Raw genomic sequence first — 23,696 nt, 5'->3', positions numbered from 1 at the left:
CTGATTCCATGAGTAGGACAGGGAAGGTTTCAAATGAGCCTGGAACATCTTGTTGTGCCAGAAAATAAAGAAGTGTTTTTAAAAAAAGATGGGGTATGTAGAAACGATCCAAAAGCCATCTTGAAAGGATACTCCCTGGACAAATCTGGGACAAGAAGCATCAAAATAAATAAGAAAAGTAATGGATAATAACCTATTTAATAAGGGGCTCCTGGGTGGCTCAGTCGGTTGAGTATCTGACTTTGGCTCAGGTCATGATCTCACTGTTCGTGGATTTGAGTCCCGTGTCGGGCTCTGTGCTGACAGCTTGGAGCCTGGAGCCTGCTATGGATTCTGTGTCTCCCTCTCTGCCCCTCCCCTGCTCACGCTCTGTCTCTGTCTCTCTCTCAAAGAATAAGTAAAATTAAAAAAAAATTTTTTTAAATAACCTATTTAATAAAATAAATATCCATGAGTCTTTGTTCACAATAAATAGAGAAAACAAGAAATACAGGTGGGCTCTTCCTTAAAGTCGAATGCTGACTGCTAAATATGGGAGGCAGTGGTAGAAAATCTCCATTTTACAATCATCAGGCAAAAATCACCAATGGATGATGAGGCACTGACCTTCAAAGACCCTGTCTAGAACTTTCAACACACACAGGCTTTATGAGTAGCAGACAAGTTTGTGAAAAGAAAAATAAAATAGGATTGGGCAATATAGTAAAAAATTTAAGCAAAGAATGACATGCTGGACAGTTCCCAGGAGAAGGTAGCAACACAGGAAAAAAGAAATGATAGAACAAAGGCTGAATTGAGAGTTTGAGAGATTGTGACAAATCAATGAGATCAGCCCTTGAAGAGATTCCAGGGCAACACAGTCCACCTACCCTACTCTTTTCTCTCCCCACACCTTTTCCTTTCTAGTGTTACAAGAAGAGTCCATAAACACAGAATACAATAGTAGTACAACCGTTCATGTGTCCTTGTGGCAAGTATAATATGATGCATGTCATTTTTCTTAGCTTATTTTTTTTTTATTTTTAAAAGACCTTATTTTAATGCAATCTCTACAACCAAGATCAAGAGTTGAATGCTCCACTGACTGAGCCAGCCAAGGACCCCTTTCTTAGCTTACTTAAATTTATACTTGCTTCTACCCTCTCTTACAGCAATTTTAATTCTCTATGATAATATAAATAAATTTAAAAAAACAGGGGCACCTGGGTGGCGCAGTCGGTTAAGCATCTGACTTCAGCCAGGTCACGATCTCGCGGTCCGTGAGTTTGAGCCCCGCGTCAGGCTCTGGGCTGATGGCTCAGAGCCTGGAGCCTGTTTCCGACTCTGTGTCTCCCTCTCTCTCTGCCCCTCCCCCGTTCATGCTCTGTCTCTCTCTGTCCCAAAAATAAATAAACATTGAAAAAAAAAATTAAAAAAAAAAAAAAAAGAAAATGATGGAAACATAAAAAAGAAATTAATACCACCTGTGTGGAATGTTCTTAATTTTATACCATATACTTTTAAAGATCATAATCTATTGTATTTAGCTACACAGCAAATTCAAAAAAGGGCTACAAGTGCTAGGTGGTAAGGGCTGTAAGTATCTTCTCAGCTGGAAACTGAGGAGACACAAACCTACAGAGCCCATAGCTGCTAGACAGACAGGTTTCATTAATGCTCAAATAATAAATTCTTTTTTTAATGTTTATATTTTCAGAGAGAGAGAGAGAGAGAGAGAGAAAGAGAGAGAGAGACAGAATCCAAAGCAGGCTCCAGGCTTTGAGCTGTCAGCACAGAGCCTGATGTGGGGCTCGAACTCATGAACCACGAGATCATGACCTGAGCTGAAGTCGGATGCTTAACCGACTGAGCCACCAGGACGCCACCCAAATAATAAATTCTTGAGTTCACTTCCATCCTAGGCAGTTGTGAAGAATATCACTGACTTTACAGGACAGTAGTGCACAAGGCAGTATGATATGTATATAGGTGTGTGTATATAGGATATTATGTTACATGTTAATATATTCATGCTATTGTTAATAGTTCCCACTCAGTAGGTCAATTTTACAATGTCAAGCTATAGAGTCTTTTGAACAATCTAAATAAATGCATTAAAATTATCTACTTCACTACCTGTTGTATTAATCCTGCCTCTCTTATCCTAAAATACATTATCTTTGAAATATATTTGATGTGTATGACCCAGATGAAAATGAAATATAACTTAGGATCAAGAATAATTAATAATTACTCCTGACTTTAATAAGTAGCTATGTTTGATCAAAGGTTTTAAGCGTTTTTAGTTGGAAAACTCTTTCTTCAAATAAAATCTTATTTTAAAAATTTAAAAATGTATAAAATAACTAAAAGTGAAACCATTCTGATTAAAGTGGGCAGTGGCAGTCTGGAGTGCCACCTGCTTTGGGGAGCTTTCCTGGCAACCCAAGGCTGTTAGAAAACCAGTGCTGAATAAGATTATAAGTAGAGTATAAATGCATGAAATAATCACTGAAGATGAGTTCATACTAGTAAATATAAAAAAATATAAAATTTAAACTAAAAAAATTAATTATTATTTACTGAGGCATATGAAACAAGAAATATGAAGTCTTTTCAATAAATAACAATTTATAAGTGAGTATAAAAGCTCATTCTGGCACAATGGTAGCTGTTTTTCCTTGTTGTAAGCCCCCAACCGATACTGGAATTTGTTTTAGATTAACATTTTTATTCTAATGTCCATATTTCCTAAATATATATGCCACTATGAAGTGACAAACTGGGATTCAGGAAATAATTTCAAATAATAACAGTGTTATTTACTTACTACTAATCTGGACAAACATATAGTTCAAATATTCTAAACAAGGTTGTTACACATAGCTTCTTAATAATTAATCTGTACTTATTAAGACCATTTTTTTAAAGTCTAGCTTTCCTCAGTTTTCTTTAGCTGTTGAAAGGAAAACTAAAAACCCCTTCCAACTCTAAAACTACTCTACGTCAAAATGAAGCTGGCTCTTGCTACTGTTTGTTTTAGTGGGAGCAAACAAAAGCACATTAATAGTTAACAAAGCTACAATATGATATAGGAATGAAGTCTCGCATTAAAAAAGTACTTAGATTGTATTTACAAAAGAATCTCTCTCATTAATTATTCAACACTTGGATTTGACCAGAAACCAGAGCATGACTTTATAATGCTCTGTTTAAATGAACTACTTAATGTTGTAATGAACACTCAATGCAGTGAGCTAAATGAATTTTGGACCTGGTATAACACAACAGTTTCTCTAATTTTTTGATCAATGGACAGATTCTAAGGTTAAGTCAGTCTGAATTTCATTTGTACTTTAAAAATGTTTACTTAAACCAAAAATTCCGCATCTCAATTATTTTATATTCTAAAACGGAATGTAGTTTAAACCGATGCATTATTCATAAAGCAGAGACATCAGGAAAAACAAAGCTGTGCCCTTCTTTCAAAGCCGTTAAATTGCTAAAACATACCATATTTATGCATGCAATATTTGATTGTGTTTTTCTTAAAACACAAGCTTGTTTTTGTCAGATCAAGATATGCCAAAAATTCTACACCAAACATTTTTGTTTATAATTAAAGCAATCATCAATCCAAGGATTGTCATCCATTTTATTTCATCTCTACATCAAAAAAAAAAAAAAGTAATTTAAAAAAATTTTAAATTCCCTTGAAATGATAAGATAAATGAAAATGTAAGTGCCTTCACATAATAACAGTAAGCTGACCCTTTGGGAAATGGTTGACTTTCTCAATACAAGGTATTCAAAGCTCATTCAAAAGTGTTCATTTAGAATGCAGATATCAAAGATGATGCAAATGTTCAAGAGAAAATTAGAACTTACCAGATGTTCTAATCCAGCTTTGATGTTTCCGGATTCCCTAAAATAGAAGAATAAAAGTTCTAAATAGTTGCTAAACACTTGTCTGCTATAATTTACATTTACCTCAAATATGTTTTATAAAACCTTATGATTTTTTCATATATCTTCACTAATGTTCACAATAACACTGGTTTGAAGGACAAAACAATTTCCATCAAAAGGAAACAAATAACTTATTTACATCTAATAGTATTACCACTAAAACTGGTAATCCACTAACAGAATGTTTCAGATTTTTCAGTAAGCAGAGAACAAAAGGAACTCAAGTGTACTATTATTTTACTATTCACAAAACATCTATTTATTTCACATTAGCTCTTTCATTAGAATTTGTTTTCTCCAACATTTATTACAAAATGTTCATACAGATTCTATCTACCACCTAGATTCTATAATTGACATGTTACTTTTTTTGCTTTATCAAATATCCATCCACCAATGGTTTCATTTTTATATAAAAAAATACACATAAAGAATACGTTTGTGACTATATAGCTAAGTAACTAAATATTAACAAGTTTTTCCCTGACATTAATTTTATTAACTTAGTGCACTACAAATCAGGACTGTTGTAATAGTAAAAAACAAAATCTCATCAAAGAAGACACAAACATCAAATATCATGATATATTTTAAATATTTAACTTCTTGCTTTTCACTGTAAAAGGACTGCTCATGGAACTAAGTAACAAAGACAATTTAAATATATATTTGGTAAAATGTGGCTAATAATTGGATTTTTTCCCTTGATTCTGGTTTATACTAGTTTATTAGTGACAAACGGACTTAGAATTTCTTCACTCAGACCAAGTAGTATTTTAATTCCATCATAAATACCAAGCTTTGTATTTTTAATATGAAAGTATAACTTATACTACATTGCAGAAAATAATTATGAAACATCCAACAACAGTATTGCATTCATGATGTTTAATCTTTCCCTCACACCTCTTTCTTTCTCTAAAGGGGCCCCAAGTTTACTTTTCTTCTCCTTATTTCTATCTCCAATTTTCTCTGCCAAAAATATACTTATCTGTTTCCTTTGTCTTGCTACACAATCTTTCCAAATTTCCCTATCGTTTTCCCCTTCAGATCTGCTGCCTGAAAACTATACTCATGGCTTCCAACTTTTGCTCTCACTGCCCAGTCTGGCATACTGAGAATAAATTACAACATCTACTGATTAGGACTCCTCTTTAGCCATTCTCTTCTCTACTTTCTGCTTCTGGCAATCGTATCAATACTATATATTCAACGCTTAAAAATGTAAGGATTTCTGAAACTCATTCTTTGGATGCAGTCCTAATGACAAATGACAGGAATACATTGTAGAAATATTTAATTGTACACATACATAAATAATTATTTTTAACTTTATTGTTACAAGTTAATTCATTTACTTGAACTAGAAGTCAAGTAAATATTTATGTGTCATAAGGACATTTTCATACAGTCACTGTAACTTAAAATTTAAACAAAAAAATAATGCATATAGTGAAAAATCTGACAGTGCAATATGTGTGTGCACGCACAACAATACAATTAAGTCTTCCTCCCACCACTTACTCCCAGTTCTTAATCAGATATTAGCTCTTTGTCTTTCTAACGATATTCTAGGTGTGTGTGCGCGTGTGCGCGCGCACGCGTGCATCCTTCTTCTCTGTTTTTTTTTTTTAACCCAAACAGAAGCCTACTATACTCAGTTTTGTACCTTCACTTGGCAGTCTAACTTGAAGTTTGCACTATATGACATGCATCTACTTCATTTTGTCCCCATGGCTACAATGTCATGTAATGGTTCTTATTAGAAAATAACACTGCAACAAAAGGAACAAAAACTGCTCAGATTCAAAGTACAAGTCCATAATTTACTATGAAACCACTGGGACTAGACATCCTTCATCAGAATGTTCTGGATTTTAGAAACGTAATAAGGTATAGAGAGTATACTGTATGTCATGTAACACTGGCAGCAGGGTTTGAAGCAGCATCTCATCGTTGTCCACATAAATAATTGTGAAAGAAACACGAATGTCCACACAAAGTGGGATAAACAAAGACTAGGAATAACTTCATTTCAGGGTTGGTTTTGCTATCAATTGAGTTTGCTACGAGCTCAGGGAAAACCTCCCAGTATTTTGAACTATTTGCATTTTGGGATCAAGGATAAGAAACTGTTCCTGGGGCACCTGGGTGGCTCAGTTGGTTAAGTGTCCAGCTCTTAATTTTGGCTCAGGTCGTGATCTCATCATTTGTGGGATCGAGCCCCATGCCGAGCTCCATGCTGACAGCACAGAGCCTGCTTGGGACTCTCTCCCCCTCCTCTGCTTGTTCTCTCTCTGTCTCAAAATAAATAAACTTAAAAAAAAAAAAGATTGGTTAGACTATTGCTTTGTTATATTTCCAAGTGATTCTTATTTAGGAAATAGGCATTTTGAATAGTACACCTGAATGAAAACTAGGGATCATCCTTGACACATGCCCTTTCCTCCACTACCAAATGTAAGCAAATGTAATCAACCACAGAGTAGAGTCTTGGCCATCTAACATCCTTAATTACCATTTTGATTTAGCTACTTCTTTCTATCCTCAGAGTACCTACTTTATTTTAGGCCATCATCTTTTCTCTCCCAGGCTACTGCAAAAGCCTCTTGATGGGTCCTGATGGCTCCTGCCTTGCCCCATGTCAATTCATTCCCCATAATACAGCAAGATGTTCCTAAAATGTAAGCTTGATCATGTCATTCCCTTTTTAAAAACCACAATATCCTACTCCACTCCAGTTCACTTATTCCCTCTGTTATCTTGCCAAAGCTACATCACAAAGACTGTGACAGCAATAGCCATAAGAAATTATTAACCTGGCTTCCCTTACCACTAAACCACTTGCTCTCTCCACCTGAAACACTCCTCTTCTAGTCTTTCCTTACCTAGCTTAAAAACAAAAACAAAACAAAACAAAACAACAACAACAAAATATCCCTAAGGACTCAATCCATACTGGCAAGGAAACGTTTTCCCTTCCTCACAAAAAAACTAATCAACTCTTCCCATGTGTTCTCATCACATAATTTACCTCACTTTACTATTAATACCTATTTACTCTCCCACTGACACCACTAAAATGTCCCAATGACACCCTGAGAACATGGATTGCATCTGTAAAATTTTTATATCCCAGCACCCAATACAGTGCCTGCATCGGAGTATGTATTCAACTAATAAGGATCTGACATCTAAACACGAAGACAAGGTTGAATGGAGAATCAGTAGCAACCAGTTCAGGTCCCTGAGAGGTTCTACCCGGCCCTACTCTATCTCCACTCCACACAAGAGAGCAAGGCCAACTGCAACAGTGAGCAGTTGTGTGGGAAAGTAGTGTTAAGAGTTGTTTGTACGTGTGTGGTGTTTGTTTTGGTTTGTTCTATTTTGGTTTTGAAGGAGTATGAGGACACTATGGAAAATGTAGCTGACAGAGGCCAGAGTACAATGCTAGAGGCTTCACACACTAGTTTTTAAATTATCCCAGAAAAGCACACGTCAGATCTGAGATTTTTACCCCTCTCTCTAAAGTTATTAGCCAAGGCAGCTGATTGTTGCAAAGAAATAAGAGAAGTCCATAAGGTAAACTGTATGACCTCTGAGGGGAATAAGCACAGGAATAAAAAAAACAACAAATGAGCAACCTCATCCAGAGGAAAAAAGAACAAACTGGGCAAGAGTATACTGTAAGCATACTAACATCTTTAAAGATAAAAGGTTTTTAGAAACTGAATACCAAAATAAACAGTTATGAAGAAGAATCAATATGAGATAGCGGGTACTAAAAATACAGGAGTTTGAGGGGGTGCCTGGGTAGCTCAGTCTAAGGCTAAGTCTCTGACTTAGGCTCAGGTCATAATCTCACAGTTCATGAGTTTGAGCCCGGGGTCGGGCTCTCTGCTGTCAGCACAGAGCCCATTTCAGATCTTTGCGCTCCCTCTTTCTCTGCCCATGCCCTGCTCATGCTTCCTCTCAAAAATAAATAAATATTAAAAATACATATATTTCAAAAATACAGTTGTTTGAAATAAAGAACTCCGAGGACAAGTTGAAAGCATAATAGCTACAGAGAATAAGCTGATGACCTGGTACACTGGGTGGAGCTCTCCCAGAAGGCCCAGGAAAGGGATGAAAAGACAGAACAAATAAGAGATAAGAATACAAGTGTCAACATCTATATAATATGGGAACCCTAGAATGAAAGCAAAGGCAAAATAGGAGAGAAAATATATTTGAAGAAATAATGACAAAAAATTCCCAGATATAAAATCTTAGACTGAAAGGGTACAAAGAGTAGTGAACAGGATAGTTCAGAGAAAATCCACAGCATAGCATAATATAAGGATAATTAAGACTGCTATAGATCAAGAACAAAGGCTAAAGCTTCCAGAAAGAAAAAGCATACCTCTCCATACAGGAAGAATAACACTGACATCAAATGTCTCAACACTACTGCTGGAGTATAAACTATGGAGTATGAACTTCCAAGACAAAGTGTTAAAGGAAAAGGACTGTGAACCTGTAATTTTGATACTGCTAATAGTTATTATTTAAATTGAAGAAAAAATAAATTCTCAGCATGCAAGCTTTCAGGAAATTCACTACACAAAGACATTATTTGAAAGAAGTTCTAAAGAATGTAACACAGTAAGAAGACAAGTAAATTCAGGATGAAGCAACCAGACAAAGCAAGTAAAGGTTGGATTAGAACATAGTAATTATTGTATTCTAAGCAATTAGTAACTACAAAGAAAACTAAAGAAAGTTCACCCAAATGAGGTGGAAACAAAATGCCAGAGAAGATTTTCAGATTGGGTAAGAAACAAAATCCAGCAATGTGTCATTTACAAGAGATACATAAAACAAAAGGATTCAGAAAAGTTTCCAAAAAAGGGAGAGTAAAAGATATAACCAGGCAAATTTGAACCAAAAGAAAACTGGGGTAGTAAGTTTCATGACAAAATATATTTAAGCAACCCCTCCTCCAAATAACATACCTACATATATATCTTTTGAGATATATATATATATATATATATATATATATGAAAAAGGACATTCTATTCTAGTAAAAGACATAATAGATTAAGAAATGTTTATTTATGTCCAGAAGGTTTACATATTCCTAAAATTTAATATGTATCATAGATTGCGACACCAAAATTTCAACAAGTTTTCTATGAAAATCAATTTTCTTTAGTCTTACTTTGGGCAGAAAGACAAGGAAAAGTGGCCACCTCAAAACAACACAAATAAAACATCATGAGTACATAAACTCTACACAAGACAGCATGATATATAACCCTGGCTTCAGAAGCAGAATACCTAAACTCAAATTTAAGCTGTACTACAAAACAGTTGCATGAGCTTGGTAACAATCCAACTTCTCTGAGCTAAGACTGTCCGCCAATGATATGAAGACTCTGTTAACACTTGCCTTACTAATGCAGATGGGGGCTGTGAAAAAAGAAGATAATACATATGAAGGAACACTATAAACTGTAACGTACTATAGAAATCTGTTTTTATAATACATATTTAAATACAAGTCTTAAAGTGGCTCCAAAAGTCTTAATAAAATTTTTTTAAATAGAGAGGCAAGATCCAAGACATTGACATAGGGATCTTGCAACAAATGGTATAAACTCTGTCCTCTTTAGTGGTCTGTCTCTTGGGTTGTCCCTGTCATGACTTCATCAATATTTGTGCAACTCCTTTTGCCCTGTGCTGAAAGCAGACTTAATTCAATTATAGGTCTCAAAACTGATAAAATGGTCTTGAAGTGGAAAATGGGAAGAAATTATTGGCAAATGAATAAAGATTTGTATCGAACTAACACACAGGAGTACAGCAGGTCTTTTTTTAATCATTCCCTGTCTTAAATCTTCTGGGAACCATGAGTTTCCCTTCCCCTCATGCAGCACATCGATTTCTGAATTAGACTGCAATATTAAATAATTAATATACTTGCCATGATTGATGTTTTGCATTAGTTGAATATTAGGTTATCAATCAAAATCCACTTGGTTTAATGTAATAATATTGAAAAAGTGTCACGGGCTGTTCATCCAATTTGTAGTTGAGGCAGCACAGATAGTAATGTTGACATTACACGAGGCTCTAAAGCAGGAAATGCAGTACTGGGCTCAACATGTATGAGGCAGACATTTTGAAACTAACTGGGATGAGGCTGAGGTTGTCCTAAATAAACCTGGTGGCACCTGTCAGCTCCAATATTAGGTCTCTTTTGAGCATAAAGATGCCATGCATCAATCACACCATGGCAGGCAAGAAAAAATTTAAAAAGAAGGATACTAATTTAACTTTGTGGCACACATTTCATTATTTTGCCAAAGGAAGCATGTTCTAAATCCAGAAACTGTTGCTATGTTAAAGCTTATAGCCTCTCAGGAAATATCTAAACAAACAAAGATTTTTTTAGAACTAGGAACAATATTACACCAAAGTGATAATCCAGGTTTTATAATGGTCTAAGGGAATCAGGTCAAAGAGTCACAATTAACAATAGTATTTGTGAAAAACTCTATTCCTTCTGATGAAGGCATTCTTCCTTATTCTCCATATTTTGCATGTATATTTGCAAAATATAAATTTAAATTTTTAAAAAGTACTTGCTTGTCCCAGTAAAAGTAAATGATTTTTCTCATTCCTTATTACATATGAAATCTATTATCGATTTGTTTATAAAAGTAACAGTTTGGGGTGGGAGGGAGGGGAGGGTGGGTGATGGGTATTGAAGAGGGCATATTTTGGGATGAGCACTGGGTGTTGTATGGAAACCAATTTGACAATAAATTTCATATATTTAAAAAAAAAAGAAGCTCAAATATATGACTATAAAAAAAAGTAACAGTTTAAAAATAAATTAAATAAATAAAAGACATCCAAAGAAAAGTGACTCTTTTAGGTGGAGAGTAGAAAAGTTAACAAAATAAATATAAATCAAAGCCATTTCATAAGGCAAGCCAAAATCCAGTGGGTATTTAGTTATAAAATACTCAGAAACCATAATGAAGGTAACTAACTAAAGTAGCACTAAGTATCATGTCACTGAACAAGTCTTTAAGAAATAAAAGATTAAATATATTTATGTATTATCCCATATAAAATGTACACACACATTATAGAAAACAGAGTAATTCCTAAATAAAAAATTTTACAGGTTTTTTTGTCATGAACTAAGTATATTATCCACTTCTAAAAGATTACTGTGCTGTAGTTTCCTATAGTTATATGATGAGAGTCTTATCACAATTTTATATCTCTCATAAAGCAAAAATCTACATGAGGTTTTTGTCTTTTTTTTTTATGTAATGGCAGACAAGGTTTTTAAAATCCTGACTTACAAATAAAAAAAAATCTATATCTCCCATCTCAAATAATCACTAATAATTTTTACATGTGTATGTCATGTATCAAATGTTATTAACAAAAAATTTAGTAATATATATTAATCTAAGAAAACCATGGGTTCAAATTCCAACTCCACTACTTACTAAATAACTTTGTCAAGTTATGGATCTTCTCTAATTTTTTCATTCTTAAATTCAAATAAAGGATTAAAAAAAGAATCAGCATGTATATAGAAGTTACTCAGTAAAGACTGATTCAATATGACAGACCAATAATGAACCAATGAGTGCATTCCACTTTCAAAATCAAGAAATATCTTTATAGATGTTAGCTTTTTTAAAAAAATTTTTTAAATGTTTATTTATTTTTGAGAAAGACAGTGTGATGAGAAAGGGGCAACGGGAGGGGGAGACACAGAATCCGAAGCAGGCTCCAGGCTCTCAGCTGTCAGCACAGAGCCCGACGCAGGGCTTGAACCCACAAATCGCAAGATCATGCATGACCTGAGCCTAGTCCAACACTCAACTGACTGAGCCACCCAGGCGCCCCTTACAGATGTTAGCTTTTTAAATCACCTCAAAATCTGTTCCAACTGTAATACCTATAAATGAAAGTCAGTCTATTTTTCAAATAACAAATACATATAAAAAGCTTAGCCCAATGGCTAGCATACAATAAAAATACCATGTATATCCTGATACAAGCACATTCTAACCTGATCTCTTTGAAAGGAGCAGAATGATAAAGTGTATTGATAAAGTAAACAAAAATAATTTCTCAATTACCTGATGTTTTTTACATTTTAATCCCAATAAGAAACATACAGAATATCAGCTCTAAGTTCCAAAAAGATCTTTCTGGAATTCTCAATTTCAACTTACCAGTTTGGTTAGAATTCTTAGCATTTTTCTCCTGATTGGAGAATAACTTACATATCACTGGCTCAAAATGTATATTCTTATGTTACTGCAGTTCAGTATTTTTTACAAGTAAGTTTTTATCTCCTGTTTGCAATAAATTATGCTCTAGAACTTACAAATCATTTGCACAAACAACTGTAGCATGGTTACTGAATTTTAAATGTACTATTCTTTTTTCAAGATTCTTTAGTTAGTTTTACAAGTATAAGTGAGCATCCACTCAACATATTAAACAGCTGAGGACTTAAGATACACACTGAGCTTACTGTGACGGGAAGGTGAACACTTAAGTTGGTATGTGTCAATTAAGCCATTTACTGTCACTCACATAAACAGGTTCTAAAGTTCACAGAAATGGTATACAAAGGAAAGAAAAGAGATTTCAATGTTTTTGCAGTTGTGTGTGTTCTAGAGAACAGTTTCAGAGGAAGGAAAACTAAGAGAATTCATCATTAATATATCTGATCTAAAGAACTGCTAAAGGAATACTTCAGATACAAGAGAAATTATACTAGAAAGAGACTTGGAACAGCAAGAGTGAACAAGAGAAATAAATTTACTGAGCACCCTTATACCTATCTCCATAATAAATTCTGAGTAGATATAAAATAACAATAACATAACCAAACATCATCAACAAAAAAAAGTACAAGTATTAAGATAATTTATCTATGCCTTAGATATTTAAAACTGTTTTGTCAAACCAAGACTGTTACACAAAATAGCTAATGTCCATGCAAAGTAGGAGAATGCATGTGAACATGCTACCTTTCTCCTATTTCTCACATGCAGGATTAACATTCCTAGTCAATGACAATCCTCTTTCTCACTGAGACCAGCTGTAGCTCAAGAATCTTTCTCAAGATGGTGCTCTAAGGAGTCACTACCATTTGTCTTGAGTTAGCAGGTGAGATGCAACCCATTCACCACAACCCCCTTCAATCCATGTTCTTGATCTAGCCCAAGAGAAGTTCAGAAAAAGGAGAAATTGCCATATGTATCATAGTCGTTGGAAAATATTTCAAAGAGGTGGGTAATTTTAGCAGTATCCTGAAGGTTGGTTGCATGTGAGCAGACTGGGTAAGTAGAAAAGAAGAGGCAGGGAGAGTGAGCTCAAAGGCCCCACATAACCTGGTAGAGGTCAAATAAGGAGAGTATCCAGCCCAGAATAGGTGCAAGAAAAATATTACTTACAGTCTTTAATTTTAAATAATTGTTATTTTGTAAGTTTTCAGGGCCATCATGTACAATTGTGCACGTTGTTCATGAGAGAGGAAAAAAGGGAAAGAAACGGCAGTGGCAGCTAAAAGCTATATACAGTAAAACCTTGGTTTGCGAGCATAATTCATTCAGGACACATGTTTATAATCCAAAGCACTTGTATATCAAAGTGAATTTCCCCATAAGAAATAATGGAAATTCATATGATTCATTCCACAATCCAAAAATATTCATATAAAAATGATTACAATACTGTAATGTAATATAAAGTAATAAAGACAATACAAAATATAAAGAAAAATAAATTAACCTGCATTTATCTGTGAAAACCTTCGTGGCTGGTGTGAGGGAGACGAGAAAGAGGAGGGTTACTATGTAGGATGACTTTCACTATCACTAACAGAATCACTGCTATCTGAATGGCTGAATGGAATCTTCGTCTGCGTGGGGGCCACTGTATACCCTCACACAGATGTTCACAACAGTACAGTATTAATAAACTCTTGTCATATACTGTATTTAATTTAACTGGCAATAAGGCAGCAAGGGAAAGGGTCTATATCTGCAGGCAGCCTGACTTAGAATGAAGCAAAGCCTTCCTAAGCTTCCTTTTGTACGGAAAAGCAAAGAACTGTCCATAGGTACTTTGAAGTGACAAAAAACACACTAGTGCCAGTTGTGGGCACCTTCCAATTTTCTGAAAAATCACTGATTTCTGCCAAACACCATGGGCTGAGACCGAGCATCTGAGCATGGGAGAGGATCACCCACAATCCCGCAGTGAGAGAGTGGGGGAGTGGAGAGAGAGGGAGAGAGAGGGAGCAAGAGGGAGAGAGAGAGAGAAGAACCATTAGCTCAGTTGCAATCATGTGACATTCGGCATCACAGACTACTTACATTGCAAGACATCACTCGTTTATCAAGTTATAATTTATTAGAGGGGCTCCTGGGTGGCTCAGTTGGTTAAGCATCTGACCTCGGTTCAAGTCATGATCTGGCTCCTGAGTTCGAGCCCTGGGTTGGGCTCTGTGCTGACAGCTCAGAGCCTGGAGCCTGCTTTGGATTCTGTGTCTCCCTCTCCCTCCCTCCCTCTCCCTCCGTCTCTCTCTCTCTCTCTCTCTTTCAAAAATAAATAAACATTAAAAAACAACTTTATTAGAAATGTTTGATGTCTTGCAGAACACTTGCAGTACAAGTTACTCACAATCCAAGGTTTTACTGTACACCCAAGCAGTGTATCCTGGTGTGGTACCGCATCCACAGGAAGAAGGGACATCATTTTGTAATATGCACAAAGGTGTCATATGGGCTAGCAGTAGCCCTCTAAAAAACAAATGCTTATTGTAGAAAAATTCAAAATCACATCTGGTTCCAATGAAGGAAAAAACAAAGATCACTTGAAATCCCATTAGCCAACATATTATCTCAAAATGTTTTATATTTTTCCTCCATTCTTACGCATATGCACAAATACACCAATTTTTGTCTTACAAAAATGGGATCATCAGGGCGCCTGTGTGGCTCAGTCAGTTGAATGTCTGACTCTCTTTTTTTGTTTGTTTATTTTTGAGAGAGAGAGAGAGAGAGAGAGAGACAGAGAGAGAGAGAGAGAGAGAGGCAGAGCATGAGCGGAGGAGGGACAGAGAAAGAGGGAGACACAGAGTCCAAAGCAGGCTCCAGGCTCTGAGCTATCAGCACAGAGCCTGATGCGGGGCTTGAACTCACAGAACTGTGAGATCATTATCTGAGCCAAAGTCAGACGCTTAAGCGACTGAGCCACCCCAGCACCCCAAACTTCTGACTCTTGATTTTGTCTCAGGTCATGATCTCAGGGTCATGGAATTGAGCCCCACGTCCAGCTGAGTGTGGAGTCTGCTTAAGATTCTCTCTCTCCCTCTGCCCCTCTCCCCTGCTCTCTTTAAAAAAAAAAAAAAAAAAAAAACAACGGATCATCATTGATTGTCTTCTGTGTAGCTTCAATTATTTCACTACTTAATTACATATTATAAACAGCTTCTCAGGTGTTAACAAATGTATTTACATATAATTTTTTTTCTGCTAACCTACCATTCTGCTCATAGATGCACAATAAGTTAATTTATCTATTACTGTTGGACATTTGGTTTGTTTCAGATTTCTTATTCTAAATAAAACTGGGGTATAAAAATAGAATAACTGATCATTACATTTAAAAATCACTTGTAGGGGCACCTGGGTGGCTCAGTCGGTTAAGCTGCTGACTTCGGCTCAGGTCATGATCTCACGGTCTGTGAGTTCGAGCCCCGCGTCGGGCTCTGTGTTGACAGCTCAGAGCCTGGAGCCTGTTTCAGATTCTGTGTCTCCCTCTCTCTGACCCTCCCCCGTTCATGCTCTGTCTCTCTCTGTCTCAAAAATAAATAAACGTTAAAAAAAAATTTAAAAATCACTTGTGAATTTTATGTAATGTTAATTTCACCTGAAGGAATGGGGTTAAATAATTCTTAAAAGGGGAAATAAACCAGTATATTTCATCTCTGTTCTTAAATCTAAATAATTTAAACTTACATATTTATTATATTTATATAAACATAAAGTTTATATAAATATAAACTATAAATTTATAAAATTTTATACAAAAATATAAATATATTTATGTAAATATAAACTTGTATTTAAATATAACTTAAACTTTCATTATCATTTATAATATTTTAAATTTAAATACAATTAAAAATAAACTTCTAAATAAACTAAATAAAATAAACTTGGACTTAGAAAAGTCCATTATCATAAAATTGTGTCCCAACAACTTCATAAAAGCAATATCTAACTATATGGAATACAGAGTCAATAATCCTAAATAAAAGGTAACAAATATATATAAGTATTCTATTAATGTCTTCAGTTGCTAAAATTGAGAGAAAATGCAACATGCGTATATTTTTTCCTGAGAAAAGCAAATTTTCAGTAACTCAGAAACTAATGTTTCAAGTATTAATGTCCTTTTTTTTTTTTTAAGTTTATTTATTTATTTTTGAGAGAGAGAGCGGGCGAGCACACAAGCAGGAGAGCACACAAGCAGGAGACACAGAATCTGAAGCAGGCTCCAGGCTCTCAGCTTACAGCTCAGAGCCTGATATGGGGGCTCGAACCCATGAACTGCAAGATCATGACCTGGGCCCAAGGCAGATGCTCAACCAACAGAGCCACCCAGGTGCCCCAAGTATTAACATCTTTTGATGCTTTTTGTCTTCCCTCTGATGTTCTCCTGTGTAACTACCCTGATACTCTAGCAGGAAACAAAAAACTAAGGTGTGACTTCAAGCAGGTAAGTACCCAATAGTGCTAGGAAATAAAACTCCCAAAATTCTTTCTTTGTTTAATGAATAAAAATACTCAGTCTAGAATTCATGATTCTTGCTCAAATCACACAATTTTCCATTTCCTAGAGACTTCTTTGCACTTAATCTTTGATCACGTTATTTGTCTAAGTAAACCAATCTTCTCATAAATTCTACCTCTGAGGAAATATGAAATAGTATGTGCCAAGCACTGTGGTAAGTGCTTTACAAGAATTAGCTCATTTAATCCTTATAAATTAAGTATAAAACTACTTAGATGAGATCACTGAGGCTGAGAGAGGCTAGGTAGATCACACAGTACAACTCCATCAGCGACTAAAATGTAGATTTGAAACCAAGCAGCCCGAGTTCATTGCCCAAATTTTAATCAAGAGAGAATTTATTACCGTCAATCTCTAAACAATAACCTCAACAAGGAAACAAGATTCTACCGTATTCTCCTACTCCTTAATTGGAACCATGATTGGGAAGGAGACTACAAAGGGGTGAGGATTTAAGGAAAAATGAACACTGACCCTTACTGACTGGCTAATATCTGCCAGGTGCTAAGCTTACTCATCTATTTAAAATCTCATTAAATTCTCACAATATTCACAAAAAGAAAAATATCAGAGTGCACAAATCTTCAAGATAAAACTAAATGTCATTTTTTACCTAGCAAACAAAGATGAAAACGAATGACAATGTTTCCAGTGTTAGCAACAGTGTGTAGAATCAGGTATGCTTATATCCTACTGACAAGAACAAAAAATAATGCAAGTTTTCCAGAGGGAAATTGAAAAATTTCAAATTCTCAATAATACACATAAAACCTTTGACCTAATGGTTGACTTCTTTGGGTTTATCTCAGTGATGCATTCATCAGAATGTTTTAAAATCTCAATTCAAGTTAGTTAACATACAGTGTAGTCTTGGTTTCAGGAGTAGAACCCAGTGATTCATCTCTTCTAACATACAATACCCAGTGCTCATCCTGAAAAGTGTCCTCCTCAATGCCCATCACCGAATTAACCCATCCCTCCACCCACTCCACCTCCCCTCGAGCAAGTCTCAGTTTGTTCTCTGTATTTGAGTCTCTTATGGTTTGCCTCCCTCTCCGTTTTTATCTTATTTTTCCTTCCCTTCCCCCATGTCCATGTTCATCTGTTGTGTTTCTTAAATTCCATGAGTGAAATGATATAATATTGCTCTTTCTCTGAGTGACATTTCACTTAGCATAATACACTCTAGTTCCATCCATATTGTTACAAGATTTCATTCTTTTTAATCTCCAAGTAGTATCGCATTATATATACCACATCTTCTTTATCCATTCATCAGTCGATGGACATTTGGGCTCTTTCCATAATTTGGCTATTGTCAATAGTGTGCTGTAAACATTGGGGTGCATCTGCCCCTTTGAATCAGCACTCCTATATCCTTTGGATAAATACCTAGTGGTGCAATTGCTGGGTCATAGGGTAGTTCTATTTTTAAGTTTTTGAGGAACCTCCATACTGTTTTCCAGAGTGGCTGCACCAGTTTGCATTCCCACCAACACAGCAAAAGGGTTCCCCTTTCTCCATATCCTTGCAAACATCTGTTGTTTCCTGAGTTGTTAATTTTGCCCATTCTGACAGATGTGAGGTGGTATCTCATTGTGGTTTTGATTTGTATTTCCCTGATCATGAGTGATACTGAACATCTTTTTCATGTGTCTGTTAGCTATCTGGATGTCTTCTTTGGAAAACTGTCTATTCATGTCTTCTGCCCATTTCTTCAATGAATTGTTTTTTGAGGTGTTGAGTTTGGTAAGTTCTTTATAGATTTTGGATACCAACCCTTTATCTGATACATCATTTGCAAATATCATCTCCCATTCCATCGGTTGCCTTTTGGTTTTGTTGATTGTTTCCTTCACTGTGCAGAAGCTTTTAATTCTGATGAGGTCCCAACAGTTCATTTTTGCTTTTGTTTCCCTTGCCTCTGGAGACATGTCAAGTAAGAAGCTGCTGCAGCTGAGGTCAAAGAGGTTGCTGCCTGTTTCTCCTGTAGGATTTTGATGGTTTCCTGTCTCACATTTAGGTCTTTCATCCAGTTTGAATTTATTTTTGTGTATGGTATAAGAAAGTGGTCCAGATTTCCCAGCACCATTTGCTGAAGAGACTGTCTTTTCTTCCACTGGATACACTTTCCTGCTTTGTCCAAGATAAGTTGGCCATATATTTGTGGGTCCATTTCTGGCTTCTCTATTCTATTCCATCGATCTATGTGTCTGTTTTTGTGCCAGTTCCATACTATCTTGATGATTACAGCTTTGTAATATAGCTTGAAGTCCGGAATTATGATGCCTCCAGCTTCAGTTTTCTTTTTCAATAATATTTTGGCTATTTGGGACCTTTTCTGATTCCATACAAATTTTAGGATTGTTTTCCCTAGCTCTGTGAAGAATGCTGGTGTTATTTTGATAGGGATTGCATTGAATGTGTAGATTGCTTTGGGTAATATCAACACTTGGAACCTGGATGCAAAAATTCTCAACAAGATACTAGCAAATCGAATTCAACAGTACACGAAAAGAAATATTCACCATGATCAAGTGGGATTTATTCCTGGGCTGCAGGGCTGGTTCAATACTCACAAATCAATCAACGTGATACACCACATTAATAAAAGAAAGGATAAGAATCCTATGATCCTTTCAATAGATGCAGAAAAAGCATTTGACAAAATACAGCATCGCTTTCTTGATAAAAACCCTCAAGAAAGTAGGGATAGAAGGAACATACCTCAACATCATAAAACCTATATATGAAAGGCCCACAGCTAATATTACCTTCAATGGGGAAAAACTGAGAGCTTTCCCCCTAAGATCAAGAACATGACAGACAGGGATATCCCCTCTCGCCACTGTTGTTCAACACAGAATTGGAAGTCCTAGCCTCAGCAATCAGACAACAAAAAGAAAGGCACCCAAATTGGCAAGCAAGAAGTCACACTTTCCCTCTTCTCAGATGACATGATATCTACACAGAAAAAGCAAAAATCAGTTGCATTTCTATACACCAATGATGAAGCAGCAGAAAGAGATATGAAGGAATTGATCCCATTTACAACTGTACCCAAAACCATAATACCTAGGAATAAACCTAACCAAAGAGGTAAAAGATATGTACACTCAAAACTATAGAAAGCTTATAAAATAAATTAAAGAAGACATCAAATAAGATATTAATCACTCTAATGTATTTAATACAAAACAAAAAAACTGGGAAAAAGTAAATGCCCAATAATGGCAAACTACAAAACAAAATATAATAACATCCATACAAAAGAAAATCATATAGCATTTAAAAATTATGACATAGTTGTATGTATCCACGAAAATGTTCTCATGGCATAGTAAGTTTTTAAAAGAGTGTATTACCAAATGATATGATGTCAGAGTTGCTAAAAAAAAAAAAAAGCCTTATACATGCATATGCACAGTATTAGTGCATATATGTGTATATCTGTATATAACTGAAAAGTTACAAACCAAAGTGTCAACAGTATTCAACAGTGGAATTTTGAGTGATATTTATGTGCACTCTAATTCTCTTATGTTTTTTAAACTTTCTTCCATGAAACCACATTACTGCCAGTCCAATTAAAACAATAAGTATTTTTTAAAAATCTTCACAGCTACTCTGTAGTGTAATACATTATCCTCATTTTGTAGAAAAGGGATCTTTAGCTTAGGGCAAGAAAGTAACTTGCTAAAATTTAGGCCAAAATTACTGTATCTGAATCCAAAGCTCATACTTTTTCTTTTACAATAGAAATGTTACCTCCTGTTTTAGATAAAATAAGACTAGATCTACATTCAGCCCACACTTTTCCTATTCTACCCACCCCTGAAAAACTTTCTTATGAATTATCTGTGTACATGCCTCTTAACCTTCAGTGTTCTCTTTAAGAGTGAAAGTCTACATTTTCGTTCATTTTTATGTCATCTACAGTGTTTAATACTAATAGAATCTTCCTCAATTTGGTACATGATTATATAAAACACAGATGAACTCAATTTAAAGTCAGAAAATGTGAAACTGGAATAGAGATAATTAACATACTTATGCCCACAATGCATGAGACAAATGGCAGTGGTGAACCTTTCAATAATTGATCCAAATTGGTCCAAGTTCTGCCACATTCCCTTTCTTTCCCACTTTGTCTATATTAGTTTTGGTTCCTATCACTTCACACCAAAATTCCTCCAATACTCTTCTCCCTAACATCTATGTCTTCATACACCAAATTCATGATTCTGTCTGTTTTCTAACATACAATACCTGGCTAATAATTTTCTTCTACTATCCAAAATGTACCTCTCCTCAGACCAGTTCATTATCACCTCCATGATTTTGCTCATGCATTTACCTACCTTGTCTTCTCTTCCTCACTACATCTTCAAATTCTAAATATTTATTGTGCAAGAACCAAAATCTCACTTCTGCTATGTTAATAATTTCTTAGATCACTAAGCTTATAGTCACTCCTTGACATTCAATGGCTAAGTTCTAGGAACTTCTAAATACCCTTAATTATGAATGCAATAATGTATGTAAAGTTCTTAGCAGATTGTACTTAGCATATATCACTATTATCAATATCATTATCACTATGTAAACATTTCAAAAGTATTACTCAATACATTACAACTGAAACAAAGCCACTCTTGAGATAACAATGCTGAGAAGTCACTTGGCCTCATTTCCCAGCCAAGCGATATGACTCCTGTATATCATCCTCACAGAACCTATGCTTTAATGTCATGCCACAAAAAAAAAAAAAAGACAAAATTTCACATGAAGTGGGCCATATAAGCCCTATTTGAATAGAAAGAATATTAAATCTATGGCTACCAACTACGTTGCCCTTATAGAAACTTCTCCATAATTCAGCACTTAAAAAGTCCAGTAATCATTTTAATGTGGCTTCTATGTATGTATCCATTCCCCAGGTTAATTATTTAAGTAAACCTTTTGTTACCACATGAAGATTTTAATAAGTCTTCTGATAAGCATGGATTCTTGGTGTGGAATGGCAATCAAACCTTAACTTTCCCCAAACTACACATTAAAGATAAAAGTCTTTGGTCGTAGAATATGATAACTAAAACAATTTGTTTATATATCACTAATTATTAGCTAATGTTCACAAAGTTTGAATTGGAAGATTTCATTAGGAAAAGAAGAGTTGTAAATACCATGACAAAATACTGCAAATGCTATAGTAGAATTCTAAAATTGTGAAGCCATGGGGTGAAGGACTTTGAGGGTGGGGAAGAGGTGGAAGCTATGGATAGTGCAGTACAGGAAATACCTCATTAGAGGTGATGCCAAAGGTTGCTTCTGACAAGGGCCACCCCTACCACATGGCCTCTGGAATCAGTTCCTCTACCTTCTTTAAGGACTTCACTCCTTCAATTATCTGTTCTCTTTCCCCTACCCTATACTGCTACTGTGGAACAATTAGGGGTTGAGATGGTCAGTTAGGACCAATAAATCAAACTAAAAGTAACAAACTTTTATTCATTCACTTGTAACAGTGCAATCAAGAAGCAAAAAGGAGCATTTGCCCCCCGCTTAATGGTCGACTTCTGCCTAAAAAGAACAAGATGGGCAAGGATCAGGTGGATGCAGGGCAGTAAAGTGGGAGTAGACAGCTAAAATGGAGCAGAGGGGGACTCATCTCACTGCTGAGAAGCCCCAACAAAAGACTCTTGCCCCTTTACAGACAAATGGACCATGGGGAGGGAAAGGAGGAAGGACTAGTAATGGAAAAAGACTGAATTAAAATGGAGAAAACTGCCATAGATCCCAATAAGGAAGCCTCTGGCTGGAAGCAACTGGCCTAGAAATGCCTATGGTTGGGTCTGAAAGATAACCTATAGGATTTTGGAGTGGGGTTGGACTTCTCAGATATCATCCTACTTACTTCTCTGCTTCCCTCAAACTTCTTGAAAAACTATATACACACTATGTCTCCACATTCCTACCTCCCATCATGTCCACAAATTACTCTTGCTAAAGTCATCAGTGTTTTCCCTGTCTTACCCAAACCACTTTCTTATCCTTCTCTCTATACACTTCTTAGAAGCAAGTGTTACTGTTGAATATTCCTTCCTGCATACCCTCTCCTCACTTGTCTTTTATAACATTATATCATCAGGTTTTCCACTTTTTCTCAAAAAATGACTGAAGTTTTGTAGGGTTATGTTCCTCCCTCCAGCCATCAAAGGTTAGAGCTCCTCAAGGCTCTCTTCCAGGTCCTCATCTTGTGCAATACTTTCTTGTTAATCTTCCATGCCCTCATGCATAAGTATTGATAGCAATCTATAGTAAATGACACACACACAAAAAGCATAGTCTTCAGAGAGTCCAGATCCATTCATTCAGTTCTCTATTTGCTATCTCTATTTGGCTGTCTCAAAGATCCAAAACAAAAAACAAAAACTTATTATACTCAATGGGTCAAAAACTGAACTTTTAAATTCCTCCTTCAAACATGATGCTTTTCAGTATTTCATGTTTCAGAAAGGAGTCACATCACCCATCCTTCTGTTCAAGTCAAAAACCTGGGACTCCACCCTTTAATTTCTTCTGTCTGTTCCTACCAATATAATCTGTCGCTAAATCCTATTGATTCTACCTCTTAAGTAACCACAGAAACTATCTCTACTTATATAAACTGCCACCATCCTAGTCCAACTACCATCGCCTCTGGTCTAGTTGTCTTCATTCCCTCGTAATTATTTCCCCCACGTCCACTGTTGCTTCCCTCCTATCTACATAATACAAAACAATCTAATCGTGTAAGAATAGATCATATCAATTCCCTGCCTGAAGCTCTTTAATGCCTTTCCACTGAA

The 23,696-nt window shown here is 35.6% G+C and overlaps 1 protein-coding gene across 1 annotated transcript in view; it reads right to left on the bottom strand.

The window, feature by feature from the left end:
* RSRC1 (arginine and serine rich coiled-coil 1) overlaps nucleotides 1-23,696 on the bottom strand; it is a 253,836-nt gene that overhangs the window by 51,457 nt on the left and 178,683 nt on the right. The window contains exon 6 of the mRNA XM_047100407.1: nucleotides 3,868-3,904. Coding sequence (XP_046956363.1) covers nucleotides 3,868-3,904 — 37 coding nt within the window. The remainder of the gene's footprint in view (nucleotides 1-3,867; nucleotides 3,905-23,696) is intronic.

The sequence above is a fragment of the Lynx rufus genome, unplaced genomic scaffold (genome assembly GCF_022079265.1).
Source record: "Lynx rufus isolate CCGP_SWC_20201006 ecotype Redwood Valley unplaced genomic scaffold, mLynRuf1.p SCAF_5, whole genome shotgun sequence".
Lineage (NCBI taxonomy): Eukaryota > Metazoa > Chordata > Mammalia > Carnivora > Felidae > Lynx > Lynx rufus.
The sequence above is the reverse complement of the archived record's forward strand: the minus strand, read 5'-3'. Positions and strand labels throughout refer to the sequence as shown.